Genomic DNA, 16,908 nt, shown 5'->3' with positions numbered 1-16,908 from the left:
GCGTAGCTGGAAAACAGTATCAGTCAGATAATCACATATGAGTGTTAAAATATAACGGTCAAACCTGGTCCTGAGTAGTGTATTTCCTGTGTTAATAATTTTCATATTTTCTAGTTGTTGAATAGGCATATGTTAGATATGCAAGCAATACTGGTCCTTGCTTGAACTTTAAATGAAACATTCTGTATAGCTTTAGTCAAAAAAAAAAAAAAACAAGAATAATTCTGGTTCAATGAACACCTAAGAGTAACCAGCATAAAAGGGCCGAAAATATTTCCTTGGAATTCTTATTAACAAGTAAACACAAAAAATATATTTCTCCTATCGTATCAGTTACCGCATTTTGCATGTATAGGTGAAGCTCATACGATTGGAGAAATACTTATTAAGGCTTGTATGAAAGACATTGTTTCCTGCTTGTTCAATTAAAAGTCCATTAAAAAAATTGATTCATTACAATTATCCAGTAACACTATTTCACACCTCATTGCCAATATTTCTACTGATATAGAAACAGAGATAATTAATCGACTTAAACTTCGCAATGGATTTGTTTGGCAAATGGTTGAGTCAACAGATATTGCAGGTCTACCTGTTTAATGGTGTTTGTGCGCTATGCGTATAGTAAAAACATTGAAGATGATTTAATCTTTTGCAAATACCTCCAAGAAAGAACAATTGGAGAAGGTATATTTAACTGCATTAACAATTTTATTTATAAGAATAAACTTGATTGGAAAAAGTATACCAATGTTTTTATAGATGGTGCACAAGCAATGGTGGGCAAGATGAAGGGGGTTGTGATGCACATTTTGGAAGTAGCTAAAATGAGACAAAAGTCACTGTGTTTTGCATAGACAGAAACTAATTACAAAAAAAATCGACATATTTAAGAAGTATTTTGGAAAGAGTTGTGAAAATTACCAACTATGTAAAATTTTGATCTCTCCAATCCAGATTATTTAAAATTTATGGAATAAATGGGTAGCCAACAAACTGCACTTTTATTGCACACCAAAGTATGGTGGCTATCCAGAGAAAAAACATTATTGATATTATTTGAACTGCATAGTGAGTTATTGCTTTTCTTTTCATCAAGCAATGTCAGACAAAATTTCATGGAATTTTTAACAAATTCTAATGGTTCTTGAGTATTTTTTTAGCTGATATATTTACTAAGTTTAATGAAATAAATTTATCATTATGAAGAAGAAATATTTCCATTTTTAATGTAATGGATAAAATTTAATCCTTCAAATGAAAGTTGGTTTCTGAATTTCTTCACTAGAAGAGAATGAATCTGACTGTTTTCTTACCTTAGAGGATTTTTTAAATGAAAGAAGTTTTAAAATAGTAAAGTTCACAATGAAATTTTACAACATTTGGATGAACTGAGTTAACCCTTGGTCAATATTTCCCACAGTGCCAGAAAGATAATTCTTGAATTCAAAATCCTTTCATGGACAGCTAAGCTGACAGATATGAGCGCAACTGTTTTCAAAAAATTAACTGATTTGACAACTGATTCCAGTATAAAACAAAAGTTTTAAGAATTATCGATAAAAGGGATATTGGATAAGTTTATCTGAAGAATATTTGAATTTATCAAAACAAGGTACTCATGTTTTTGTCCAAGGCAGGTTTTTCACATTACGCTGCAACAAAATCTAAATATAGAAACAGAGTTGATGATATATCAGATATAAGAATTCAGGTTCTAACTTTGTACCTGATATTAAAAGAATCTGTAATTCAAAGACTCAAACACTTCAAAGTCACTGAAAACTAAAAATGTTTTAATTCTTTTTTATATTATTTGTTTCATCTAATTATTTTTGTGTCAATTTTTGTAAAATTAAAAAACATTTCTTTCAGAGGCAAGATAAAAAATTGAAATAAATATTTATTTTGTTTATCATATTTATCTGCTATCATTTACTATAAATAAAAATTCAGATTAATTGCAGTTTTCCTTAAAAATTTTAGAATTTAAAAATTGTTCTGTGATGAGAAAAGTTTTGGAACACTGTCACAGATACAGACTTGCTAGCATATAATATTTTTTTGTGAAATTACATTTTAAAACAAAACTGTACTAAAAAATAATACAATAACCAAACTGCTAAGAAGTCAGTTAAAAAATAGCAATTTATCATACCGAGTTCATTATGAGTTATATTCCTAGTTGTAGAAGTTGTAGAAACAAAGTCAGTTGTCAGTGAAATAATGTAGCCCAGAGGAACACCACTTGCAGGTGGCTGCCAACATAGCATAGCCCATTGATCACCGGTCTGCTCAACTACAACATTTTGTGGAACTGAAAACAGAACATAAGTAAAATGATTTTGAAAGGTTTAAAAATTAGTATAACTGGAATAAAATAACATCTTAAGTACTTAAGGTTAACTGGGTCAAACATATAATATAATATATAATATTAACACAAAAACTTATGCTGAAATGGCAATAAGATAACCATATAAATCATGGGTGCATCCAGAGGTGGTCAAGGGAAAGCATCTGGCTCCATTCCAAGATGGAAAAAATTAATTAAAAAAAAAAAACAAAACAAAATAGTATATAAATAACACATTTTTGAAAAATTTTAAATTAAACAACATTTTCAAAGAAACTAAATACAAAATAGAGGCATTTGCACCACTTGTGAGAAGATCTACTGTTACACACCGGAGCCTTCTTACTTGTGGCAACAAGAGTTTTCTAGAGTAGTCTCGTCACTCTCATCTCATATCATGACATTACAAGAATATTCCAGAAGCTATTTACCAATTCTTCCATAATATTTTAATGGTATAATGATAAAAATCATATTTTTGAATGAAGCTCAACTAGTATAATTATATACTTTAGAAAAGTCAATTTTGACAAAAATCTCAGTTAGAACCTTCTTTGATAAACCAATGCATTGAGATGCCATGTTCACGTCTACATCAACATTTGGTCAAATTAAATTTATTTTTTTGCAGTGAATTTAAAACGAAAAAAATACCAGCAGCAGTGATGAGGTTGAGGACAAGGAAGTACAACCACCCTCTAGTTCAAACACTGCAACTGTGAAGCCTTCTTCTACAGTTCAAACCAATGTGTAATGCTGTGGAAGTGAAATTGAAGACGATGGTTGACATGAAAATGATAATGGAAGATCATTGGCCTGGCGAGCAGTATGCCAGTTGATAAAAAAACACATCTCTTGGAAAATGTCTGGGTACCTTCGAGAACTATGATTTTGTTGCAGATGCCAAACATCTCAAGAGGAAATTCAATCAACAGTGGCTGGATGCGTATTCACAATGCTTACTCAAGGCAACTCAAAAGTACTTTCTGTAAATACTGTGTGTTGTTTCCACCATATTGGGGAGCCAAAACGATGAGAAGTGGTTGGGGATTCTTTTCCCATCAGACCTTTCACTAAGTACAAGAACATGCACGATTATTGCAAAGCACATGTACACAGTCCCAGAGACATCAGATTGCAATGGAATCTGAAAAATAATTTATGAAGAGCGTTCCAGTAGGCATCCAATTTCACCAGTCTTCACGGAAATTGATAGAAAGAAACAGAAAACTACTGTCCTCAATTGTTTCCTGGCACACATTCTTTATCTCTCAGAGGCAAAAACCTGGATGGAGGTGTTCTTATCCACTTATGCAATTTACAAATTGAAGCAGGTGGTTCACAACTAAAATACAATTTTGAGCATAGTCATACTGATCACCTATCATCCAAAATGAAATAATTGATCTATGTAGCGCTACTATTAGGAACACATTGTCATGAGGTTTAAAAAAGCAGTGTTTACAGCATTTTGGTACACGAAACCACAGATATTTCTGACAAAGAACAGCTGTCTATTGGATTATGTTTCTTTGATGAAAAAGCCAATGAAATCAAAGAATTTTTTGGCTTTATCGAGCTTGAAGGACTTAGTGCCGTGAGTATTTCCAAAGCCATTGAAGATTTCGTTACAAACTTAAAACTTGATCTGATAAATGTGTGGAGTTAGGTTTCGACAGATGTTCCACCATGTCCAGGAAAGGAGGTGTGAAGGAAATCTTGAGTCCAAAGCACATGTCCAGGAAAGGAGGTGTGCAGGAAATCTTGAGACAAAAGCACAAAAAGCCTTCTACTTCCATTGCTCTTCTCACAAGCTTAACCTTGTTGTGAAAAACTTAAATGTTATCCCAGAAATTGAAAAGTGCATTGGAACTATATCTATATTGTGTCGTTTTATGACACAAGCTTATTGCTAGCATTCCTAGATTGTGTGAGACTAGATGGTCAATAAAATACAAGGGCATCCATCTTTTTGAGGATCACTTCATTAATACCATTAATGGATTAGAGACCTTAGCTGAAGAGGAAAACTCAGCAATATGAAAAATGCTTATTAAATGCATACAGCAGCATGCAGATCTTCATTTATTGTGTCAGTAGCATTAACTGCAAAGAATTCCACTATACTGGAACCCATAGTAAATGCACTTCATTTGAGGAAATCTGACATAGTCAAAGCTTACCAGCACATTCAAACTAGTCTTGACATGCTACTAGTTCATCAGGAAGATAAGGAGAACGTAAGAACTGCCATTTTAAAAGAACAGGCAACATTGCAATGCATTTTAATGTTGATATAACTGCCACTCACATTGCTGCCTGACAGAAGCATAGAAGCAATCATCTAGCCAAAATCCATCCAAATTTTGGAGAAGGATTGCAATGGAATCTGCAAAATCATTTAGGGAGAGTGTTCCAGTGGGCACCCAACTTCACCAGTCTTCATGGAACTTGATAGAAAAAAACAAAAAAACTACTGTACTACTGTACTCAACTGTTTCCTGGGTAATTTTTTCCAGATTCCATCAATGAATATTTATTTTAATTCTATCTTAAGAAGTCAGATTTTCTGCAGACAAATCGCCTGCATTTTCACTGAAAATTTCCATCCAAGTAACATGAGAGGTGTTTCATTGGAGGAATGACGTGAAACTACTTCATCCTCTGCAACTTTCTACAATTTAGAAGGCACTGAAGGAGAGAGGTAATTGCTGTTGAAAATGTGGAATAAGGTACAGGCAGTGCCAGACACAATTGAGGTTTTAAAAAAGAGCAAATCATTTTTCCTGGCTATTAGAAAAGCTTTGCTGATATTAGTCTTACAGCCCTTCACAAGTACTATCGAGCACTCATTTAGCTCCTTTTATTGAATTAAAACATGGCTAAGAAGCACCATAGGAAAAAACAGGTTAAATGGGTTAGCTATGTTAAACATTCACCTACAATGGGTATTCACCAACAAGGAGCAGTTAGTTGAAACTGTATTTAAACAATTTGCATCTAATTCTCACAAACTATTGTGACAAAATTAGTTTTTTTTTTAAACAAATATTTTATTCTTCCTTTTGATATTGTATATTAGTGCATATAACCTCCCCTCGTGGACTACCCTTCCCCCATGAAAGAAGTTAAATTCAGAAAGCTGCCCCCTTCTGTTTTGAGCTGGGTACGCCCTGATATAAATGAATGCAAAAATAACATATCATTATATTATAATTATAACAAAAATCAACTCAGTTCCAATACTATGTCCATAAACAAACCAGAGTTTTCTACTGTTTTTCAGTTTTTACATTAATTTAGAAAAAAAATAGTAATAATTATAATTTCATATATTTCACAATGAACATGGAATGTTTTTAATTGACAATCTACTCAAAACTTATGAGTACAAGTAACAGAAGTATATGCATTTAAGTAGAGCATCATTGAGTAAAAAACAACAATGAAGGTATTATTAGTGAAGTAAAAGTTGAACATGTTGATTGGTTTAAAGAAATAATACAATTAATTTAAATCATTCAAAAGTTTATAATTTATATTTTCAAATATAGTCAATATGGTACCAAAATATTAGTTTCATTATTTATCAACAGATTATACTAGCAACATAACTGAACTTACATTAAAGATTTAGGTAGTGAACATATTTCCTTATAATGTTTTAAGTTTTAAATTATATTCTTATAATCAAAATCCATTTTGGAAAACCCGTAATCTCTGTGAAAACATTAACAGAGTTAAAAAAAAGAAGCAGTTAGTGCAAATAATTAATTTTTTTCAAATTTAGTTATAATCTGCAGCTAGGATGAAATTTGATAAGTTCTTTGTTATAAAATATTTTCACAAAGGTTATTTCTTTAAAATGTTAAAACATTGATAACGTTTAAAGTATATTCTATCATGCTGTTGATGAATAAATATTTTCATTTAAAACTCATAAAACTACAGTCATACTGTGATTTCAAAGAAAGTTCTTTTGCTAGTTAAGTATAATAAAGGTAAGTCTTCACTAATTTGCGTGTGTGAAAATGCCATGTCGAATCCCGGTCAGCATGGCATTTTCACACACGCTACAAATCATTCATCTCATCCTCTGAAGTAATGCTTAACTGTGGACTCGGAGATTAAATGAAAAAAAAAAAAACAAAAAGAAAAAAAAACTCTTCACTAATGACCCACCGGGTTGGTCTAGTGGTGAATGCGTCTTTCCAAATCAGCTGATTTGGAAGTCGAGAGTTCCAGAGTTCAAGTCCTAGTAAAGTCAGTTATTTTTACATGAATTTGAATACTAGATTGTGGATACCGGTGTTCCTTGGTGGTCGGGTTTCAATTAACCACACATTTCAGGAATGGTCGAACTGAGACTGTACAAGATTACACTTCATTTACACTAATAAATATCATCCTCATTCATCCTCTGAAGTATTATCTGAACGGTAGTTACTGGAGGCTAAAACAGGAAAAAGAAGTATTTACTAATAAAGTATAAGTAAGGATAAGTCTTGTTCAATTCCTAAATTTTGATCCTGTACTTAAAATTCAATTAACAGTTTCCTATGATATCATATTTGAATACTTGATAATGTTGTTACAACCTATATTTCATAGTTGGAATGAAATCAAATGCAAGGATGTCGAAGGGTGCAATAGCACCTCTATGGATTGTAGTATACAGACATCTGTGCTTTGCTGCTGGATAATTTTAATGTTTTGACTGGCTGTGCATTAAGAATAGTGGTTATTGTTAGGAGATGAGTGTTAGGACTATATTCCACTCGCATTGAAAGAATTAACTATAGGCATTTAACTATAGTTAAGAATTAACTGTAGTGCTTGTCTTGCTCATCTACTTCTGATGCACTCCCTTTTGGTCCGAAGTGGACCAAAAGCCAAATTTTTAACAGCAGTCCTCTTTATGGAATGGGTGATATATTCAATCTTAAGGGTTAGTTCTACTTATATCAAATACTTAGAATAATGGATTATCTATACGATTTGTAGGAGACAGCGCCTTGTTTTTTTTCATAAACATTAAAATAAAATATTAAGATTTGGAATTTAAAGGCAATTTGTTGGTGAAGGTATGACAAAATGAGCCTGATTTCTTCTTTTCTAATATCCTCAAATTAATACTTAAGAGCTCAGAAGAGTAATCGAGTGCTTAACAAACAGTTAACAAACTCAAATAAGGGAGCTGCTTTCAAAGAAAAAACAACAGTCAGCTAGCATTAAAGAATTGGGCGGATATCTAAAACAGTGGATTTGTTTTCCAGAATTAATCCCCCAGTACGTATAAATCTCTTCTTAAAATTCATGTACTTCTATTACATGCATTCATGACTACTGAATGAACTGTGTTTGTAATGAAGTGAGTGATACAATTATGATGCATTTCTGTGACATTTTTATAAAAATGAATATGTCTCATGTTCACTGTCGAATATTTGATTTTGTAATTGCTGATATAATTTTTAATATTCAAAAAAATAATTATAATCTATTATCTAAAAAAAAGAATATATAAAAACCAAAACCAAAGTGCTTTAACCACTTAAATATTATTATTTAAGTGCATAAATATTTACACAGATAAGCATTTTATTACCTGAAATAAGTTTTATCGTTATTATGAGTTGAGTTGTTGCCGTACGATATGGTGAGCCACCATCATAGGCTAAAATACTAATAGCAACATTACGATAAATAAGAGGAAGATTTTCTCTGAGTGTGACAACACCAGACGTTCGGTTAATATTTATTATTGAGTTACGAGCCTGGACCAAATAATAAACTTCTGCATTGTACGGTTCTTGATCTTGGTCGACTGCTCGGACAACGGCTAATTCTGTATCAACTTTAGTATCTAAACCGACTTCAATCCTGTAAACATAAATAAAAAAAAAAACTTTTCACAATCATACTTATGTAATAATTGACAACACTTCTAGGATTTTTTTTTTAACGTTATGGTGGGTGACTGCTGGTAGTTACTAGCATTACTTACTAGTCCTGAGAATGATTTTTTGCAAAGGTCAGGAATTTAAGACAATAAAAATCTTTACTTTACTTTTGAAAAAAAAATTTTTTTCTCATTTACGAGACCCTCGTAAATTGTCTATTTAATTATTGAATGACCCATTCAATAATTAAATAAACAAATATTTTTAGTGAAGAAACGCTTAACGTAGGTAACAGTGTTCTTTGGTGGTTGGGTTTCAATTAACCACACATCTCAGGAATGGTCGAACTGAGACTGTACAAGACCACTTCATTTACACTCGTACATATCATCCTCTGAAGTATTGTCTGAAAGGTAATTACTGGAAGCTAAACAGAAAAAAGAAAAGAAAGAAAGGTAATGAAACTTTTGTAAGGTGAGTTGGCAACTTTGCGTTGAGTGATAGTCAGCTGTTCGATTAATATTTAGGTGAACATAACCTCTAAAGTCTTAGTTACGATGACGTGCTGCTCGAAGAAATTACTTTTGCTCAACTAATGAGCAAAAAAAAAAGGAATAGGATTAGATTTAGATTTTAGAAGGAATAGAATTCTTTGCTTTTATCCAATACAGATTTTGGGGATTTTTTGCAATCCTTAAAAAGGAAATAAAGTCCTTACCAAGTCCAACAGGAAGATAATTTCACAGTCAAAATAAAAATAAACAGATACTGATATAAATAAACAGAAAATTCAGTATTGTGAATAATATAATTTAACTACAACCATTAATGAAAATAAGATTAACATTTTTCTTAATAGGATGTCCATTAAGTTCATGTCTTGGCCACTTTTAAATAATGATGTATTGTGTTTGTTAAATGCCTAGCAGAAAGGTTAAAATATATTTCAAGGTTATGTTACCTTGAAATAAGGTCAAATAAAAGGTCACCATGAGGTGTTCTTCTACAATTTGAGCAACTTTTGTTTAGGCCTTTTTTTGTATTGTGTAGTTTATGAGAAAATCAACTGGGGCGATTAAAATGAAACACTCTGTATATGCAATATATTATATACATTGCCTCTACGTAGTAGTGGGCTACATAATATTAAATTAAAAAGAAATTCTTTTACCATTAAGAGGAATAAGATTTTATATGAAATTAAAACTATGCAATATGTGTAAAACTAATCTGAAATGGAACTGAAAATAAAAAGTAACGTGTTAAACCATCATTAAGTGTAATACCGCTTTAAATTGTCAAATGTTGTAAATGTTTTTCTTTCAAAGTTATCAGTGACACTCCAGTACAACTGATAACTCTAGTAATGAAAGACCTGAAAAGGACTCTTGAAGGTCCTAAAATTTTCAAGTAATTTTAAAGTGATTCATTTGCTATTTTAAAAAAATTTCAATAACTAAAAAAAGCTTTTTCCTTCTGAAAATAAATCCTTAATCAGAATCTTTGTTTTATTTTCAGTCTGGTTTCATACTACTTTTTCCCTCAGTCAATTGAGGAATAATGGTTATTAGTATCATTAGATACCAAAATTATATTAGTACAAGAGTTAATTATTATTATTAGTGAATCAACACACTGACATGCAGTTATTGCTGGTATCATACCCATAGTTATGTAAGTTAAATGCCATCTGTTGGTGTATCATATTCCTGAAAATAATGTACAATGACTTGGCCAACTTTAAAGCTGTTTGTATTTAACAGCCTACAACTTTATGTTGATTTATGCAATTTTTTGGGACTACTACCCCTGTTACATATGGCAACTCATTTTCTTTGGTCAGAATTTTTTAAAAATTTTTATTATAAAATAGTTTATTAAATTATATAATCTTAGTAATATTATGGTAAGCAGAATGAAACAATGGTATATATTATTGTTTAATACATAAAACAAAGACAAATGATGTAAACAAATAATTACTTATTAATTAAAAACTCCTTATATATATACCTTCACACACCAGAATAACATACTATGCATTATATAAGACAGATAAAGCAGAATTCCTTTCAGTAAATTAATATATTTTTCCTTTAAGACAATGTTATATCTGCAATAAGGGCAATAATGAAGTAACAGCTAGTCAGAGAATACATCAAAATTAATGAAGAAAAAAAAAGGAATTGATCAAGAAAATTAATGAAAAGGCTTGACTAAGACCTTCTCAGAATAAATCTGCTAGCTAATGCTTAACTCTGATATTCTGCCATATAATGGAATAGTTACGTTGATTCTGATAAACAACAAATCATAAAAATATCTCATATGGTTTCCCTCCAGTCCAAACCAGCAGTGTCAGAGGATGTCAAAATCTGATACAATAAATTCTTTTTTTCAGAATATTCTACTGATATTAATCTCTTAATATTAGTAATTTTTACAGGAAAAGAATCCAATGATAGCACTTTTGTGTCATTTTCAGTGAGCAGTCAGTCAGTAAAAATCCTTAAATAAAGAGAAAATTGAAGGGATGATTCCTTTGAAGTAAATTGATTCTACTATAGATCTATGAACATTTGTTAAAAGCAGGCTATTTATCAATGCAGGTGTTTGACTATAAAAAGCAGTTAATAGGAATTCACCTTTATCCCCAACTAATACCTAACTCCAAATTATATTTAAATGAAATACATCATCTTATAATAATATTTCTTAACAGGTGGCATTTGTCTTCTAGAACAACATAACTTCCTTTCAGTATTCTAATCTGTGCTGTAATTTTTCATTTTATGAAATAGAAGGCTTTTTTGCCTCATAGTAAGCACTTTAGCTGATAGTTTAGCTTTTTTTTAAACACCTGATTACAAAGCAGAGCCTTTGGACAATTCACAGCCATGGAGGTTTACTACTCCACTGAGCTTCAATAAAGAAGCGGCTTCCTGCTTAGCTACAAGATGATATTAGTAATAACACCAAATATGGAACGAAGGTAACAGTTGATCCTATTTCCATGGCACTCATCCAAAGAAGGTAGAATGAAGGATAAGGAAGGGGGTAGAAAGAAAAGAAATGATCAACCCACAGAGGGACTGAGTTTAAACTGAAGAGATTAGAGCAGATTACAATCTTACCTAAAATTTAATATGAACATAACTGCTGGGGTATGCTACTGGCATAAAGCTTGATATAAAAAGTAAAATAACTTATTAATTTATTACATATGATCTAACAGTCAAAGATATGTGTAAACAATTCAACTTACGTGTAATTTCTTTGAACAAAGACTGGTGGACATTTATTGTATACTGTAACACGAATAGTAAGATTAACTGAGACAATATCATCTAAGGTTTGTGCAATTACTGTGACTTCATAGATTGAACCAATTGGGCGATCAATATATCTGGAAAAAAAATAATAAATAAAAAAAGTGAATAATAAATAATTATTACGAGAAATCACTCAAAAAGTACATTTATCATTTTAAATGCTATTATTATTAATTATGTATTAATTTAGTTCTACTTTAACACAATATGCAACAATATATAATGCACAAAATATAAAATATATATAATGCACAACACATTTTTTTCTTCATCCATCAATTGGCTAGTTTGATGTACTTGTCAATTCCTTTTCACTTTGATAATTCTTTTTAATTTCAACTTATTTGTTATATGCTACATATTTAATTACTTGATTTATACATTCTAACCCTTACAAGCACTTAGAAACTATCTTAGAAACTTTACTTTCAAACTTCCATTCAGTATTAAGTTAATTATCATTCTATATCATGCAGTACAATGCAAGTGGACAAGTTTATTCGTACCATGGGTATTATGCTGGTTTGGAGATTGTGATTTTATGTGTATGTGGCTTGCTTTTTATGAAGCTTACACTGTATTCAATTTCTTTTAAATTTTTATATATTTTTTACTTTCTTGATTTGTATATGTTACTGTTATGTATTTTTTGTTTTGGTTACATATGCCTGTTAGTATTTTTATTTATCATTTGTGAAAAGTTGAGTTAATGATCTGATTTTACTTTCATTTATGTTTGCTGCATATTTTATAATGTTGAATTCTTCTATGTGATCTTTAAATGACATGGATTTATCAATGACTCTGCTGATTACAGAAGGTCTATGCGATATTGACCAGTTTAAGAAGTTGTAAATAAGTGTGGCTTTCAACGTTGATTTTCTGTATATTTTTAAATTTATTGTACTTTCAATGTATTTTTTTAATTTGGCTAAATGAGGAAAATGTGAAGCAACATACTGCATTCATTTCTCTTTCTTCTGGGCATTTTCTTTCTTCATTTTCAAATAGTTCTATATTCTTTTGCTTTGTTTTTGTCTTCCCTTTTCTGACCAGTCGTTATTGGTTTCTTTTCTCTACTTCTCTCAGGAACCCTTGAAATCTTGTACCATTTTTCTGAACATTGATCTATCTTGGACTACTTCTTCAGATATTTTCATTTCTTTTAGGTTTTTTTGAACCACTGAGTTCCATTGATTTTTTTTTAATTTTTAAAATGTTATATATATTTTTTATATTTCATATATTTTTTTAGTATTCTTTTTTAATTATTAAAAATGATGAATAACTTACTTTCAAATTAATGGACATATTCTTTAAAGAACTTTTACAGCTTAATTATTGGCACCTTCCCCATTGAAATTTTTAGAAGCATCATGGTTAATGCTGTGATCATTTGTTGTTAATGATAATGATTTTAAAAATATTGGGAAATCTATTAAGTGTGTAATCAAATAATATGTTATTTGACATAACTCGTTTTAATCAGTGTAATATAACTGTAAAATTCATATCATTCAAGTGAGTAGAAATCTTTATTTTTATATACTACGTACGCAATATTTGATTCTTGTCAAAACTCTTAAAAATTCAGTATTGTAGTGTGTGCAAATTTTAATATTAACTTTCAAGACAATTTGAGTCTGGTGACTATTCAGGTAACAGAGTTATTTAATATTTCTTTCCCAGTATATCAAATTACAATAATATTAATCCATTTCAAAAAATTCTCTCTGCTTGAATAGTTTTGATAAGTAATGTTATTTTCTGTTGATAACCAGGAAGTTAAAAGTAGTATTTTAAGTCTAAACAGTATTGATTCAGTAAAGATGCAGTGTGTATTGATGAAATTCCTGCTAATATCTTTAAATAAGTTGTAGGTGCTATTATTTTTCCTCTTACAAATTTAATTAATGAATTTTTTAACAGTGTACCATTTCCCAGCTGCCTTAAGAATTTTGTTATTTTCCTTCTCAAGAAAGGTTTGGCACTTAATTTAAAAAAATTATAGTTGCTTGCATACATGACAGCAGCTCAAAAAATTAATTGCTGGACGGTTCACTATCTAACTTTAAACAAGTATTAATGATAACTATAGTATCTTTGTTACTCATAAAGTGAAATTTCTGAGTGTTTTATTAGATGATAAGTTCTCTTGGGATGATAAAATTGGTTTCGTTTGGAACAAAATCTAATCGTATCGTTTTGCTTTTAACTGCCTTAATAAATCACCAAGGTAGTCGACATTAATAAATATTTATTTTGCCTACGTATATTTCCATCTGAACTATAATATAATCTTTGGAGCTCCATCAAAAGGTAAGAATGAGTTCTCGCATACCAAAATCAACCTTCAGATCATTTTTTGTGCCTATAAACATGAATCATGTTGACTATAAATTAAAAATGTTAACTTATCCATGTGTTTAAATTTATGAATGTACAATCTTTGATTTGATTAATGAATGTACAACAGAACTGTTTTCATGTAACTTAAAACAATACTTTGGCTTATGAGAAAGGGCCTTATTATGTTTCCACTGCCATTTTAGTAAGAAAATTGCCATTTAAAACATATTCTCAAAAGTTTTTTTAAAATAAAATTAAAAGATTTTCTTCTACTGAAACAGTAGTATTCTCTAGATGAATTTTTAAATAATATTAATTAAAATATGTTTAAAAACACTGAATTTTCTGTATCCTGTTCTATATGTAAATATTAATTAATTTAATATTTACATACATGTATGTGCTCAAATAATTTTCAATATCGCCTTCTGGATTGTGAATTATTTTGTAACTTTTTTATATTTAATATCTTCATATTTTTAATATATTTACATTAACATTAATGTATATTTTAAATAATTAATATACACTTAAATCATACATAGTTCTTATCTTACAATTAAGTGCACCACATAATCTATATCAGCGTTTCTCATCCTGTGAGCGTCATGGTGATATGAAAAGGGGGCCACGAAATTAGCCTACAACTTTTTTACGTAAACAATAATGAAATCATTTTACGAGAAAAAATCATTATAAAGATTTTACTTAAATTGATAAGTACTCATGTAAAGAAAGTAAATTAGTGAGATATTGCGTTTGTTTTTCATTTAAAAGTTTTTCCATACATGGATCGATGTTAGAAACCCAAGACAATTCCTATATTTAATTTTTAGTGCAACCTCAGATGAAAACCCCTTTTCACAGAGGTAAAAATTGGTTAAAAAGATTAATATTTTCAATGCTTCTGTGACTAAATTTCCATATTCACTTTGATGGAGCAAGCCAAAACATATCTAAATCTTCTGATGTGAATTGTAGTTGACGTTTTATTAGAAGACATTTTGATGAGCTGGTCATGAAAATTAACATTTAACTTAGTAGCTGCAATAATGTTTTCATTAAATGGATTCAGTACCCGTCTCTTTGAGAAATCATTTTTATTTCCAGGAAATATTCTGCCAACTAAATTTTTAGCTTACTCAAATGCATCTTCATGCTATCCAAACTGTAATGAAAAATAGTGTCTTCTTCATCCAGATTTTTCTGAATATAATCAGAAGTGAATGGAAACATATCAACATTTTTGCTTTGAAGGTAAATAATCCAGATATCAAGCTTCTTAAAGAAAGCATGAACTTTGTCTGTCATTAATAAAATGTTTTTATCACGTCCTTGTAAATTTATATTCAAGTCGTTTAAATGCAAAAATACTTGAGCTAAGTAATCCAACAGCAACATATACTCGTTATTCTGTTAAAAAAGATTGAGAATGGTGTTTGTTTATCCTGAAACAATATTATTAATTCATCTTGCAATTGCAATAACTGGGTTGACACTTTCCCCGTGATAACCATCTATCTGACTTCTTTATTGAAATGAAGAGATTTTTGTTTTCCCCCATTTCATCACATCGTTTAGCAAACAGCCTATTCTGTAATGGTCGACTTTAATAAAATTAGCCATTTTTACAGCTTTACAAATAATTTATTTGAGATTTTTTAGCATAATTTTTGTAGCAAGTCTGTCTGTGAAGGAAGCAATGTGTCCATTCTGTCCTTGGTATACAACAATCTTTTAATTTTTTCAGAAATTCAATGTTCTTTCCTGTTATAGTCTCAGCACCATCACTGTATACTACAATACATTTTGTCCAATCTATGTTATAGTTTTTAATAGCTTTATAAAAAATCATCAAAAATACATTGTCCTGTTGCAGGATGACCAGGTATTGATTTGTAAAACAAGATATTTTCTTTGATTGATTTGTCCCTATAGCATTCATACCTCACAAAACATAAGATCTGAGAAATGTTTGCCACATTTGATGGGGTTTTGACATCTTAGCTATTCAAAATTCTATGAGATAAGATGATTCAAATGTATTTTTATCAGTAGGGGTTGATTTACAAATAGAAGCTTCTTGATTTCTCAAAGTATGTAATTTTCTTTTGAAAAATTCCAAGGATTTGCTTTTATGATCTGGATGTTTAGTTTACAAGTGTCAAATCAATTTTGATGTCTTCATTCTATCATCAAAGAGGACTTGAAAGCAAACAATGCACTGTGGATTTCTATCCAATGGGGTAAAACCATAATTTAAATAATTGTCATTGTACAGTCTTGTCTCTTTACAAATTGATTCACTGAGTGAATGTAGATTGTTCACTTTGTTTTTTCACAAATCTATCCATTTTGCATAAAAATGTAATTGAAAAAAAAGAAAAAAAACAGTTACATCATTTGATTACACACTAAAAAACCAAAAACTCAATTATTATTTTCAATAAACTATGCTTTTAAAAACTTAAATAAAGGCATCGCATTTTGAACACAGTTTGCGTTCAAACTAAACTTACATTCTGCAATCCCTTATGCCTCTTTTATACTGCTGAGAGCACAATGTATTCAAACGTATCGTATGCATGTTTGAACATGATGGTCTCACAGCAAATATTATGACAAAAAACCAAATTACAAGAAGCATGTACACATCAAGTTGGAACCTGTAAATTGCTCATATTTGTACACTTCATACATGCATGTTCATACCCGTCACTATCAAAGCAGCTAAGTAGTTTTAACTAGGTTTCATTGTGTTTGTCTGAAGGGGGGGGGGGGTGAAATATTCATTATATTAATTTTTTTTTACTGTTTGGGTTCTTGGAGCTAAGATGGTTGAAAATCACTTTGTTTATTAGTTTTCACATTATTCTCTATTGCCTCACTGCAATACGATAGATCCTGGACTTTACCCTCATAACATCACTGCCCCTTACATATACACATAAGAAGACACTAATACCAG

The 16,908-nt window shown here is 30.3% G+C and overlaps 1 protein-coding gene across 4 annotated transcripts in view; it reads right to left on the bottom strand.

Annotated features, from left to right (window-relative positions):
* The window catches only part of LOC142323283 (uncharacterized), a 309,143-nt gene that overhangs the window by 125,992 nt on the left and 166,243 nt on the right, over positions 1-16,908 (bottom strand). For all 4 annotated transcript variants that reach the window (XR_012756071.1, XR_012756070.1, XM_075362730.1 and 1 more), the window contains exons 4-6: positions 11,525-11,665; positions 7,965-8,239; positions 2,159-2,317 (exon numbers count right to left, since the gene is read on the bottom strand). Coding sequence is in view for 2 of the 4 variants with exons in the window: in XM_075362730.1 (XP_075218845.1) it covers positions 2,159-2,317; positions 7,965-8,239; positions 11,525-11,665 (575 nt within the window). In the remaining 2 variants the exon portion in view is untranslated. The remainder of the gene's footprint in view (positions 1-2,158; positions 2,318-7,964; positions 8,240-11,524; positions 11,666-16,908) is intronic.

The sequence above is a fragment of the Lycorma delicatula genome, chromosome 4 (genome assembly GCF_047948215.1).
Source record: "Lycorma delicatula isolate Av1 chromosome 4, ASM4794821v1, whole genome shotgun sequence".
Taxonomy (NCBI): Eukaryota; Metazoa; Arthropoda; class Insecta; order Hemiptera; family Fulgoridae; genus Lycorma; species Lycorma delicatula.
Note: the sequence above shows the minus strand (reverse complement) of the source record. Positions and strands in the feature narration are given on the sequence as shown.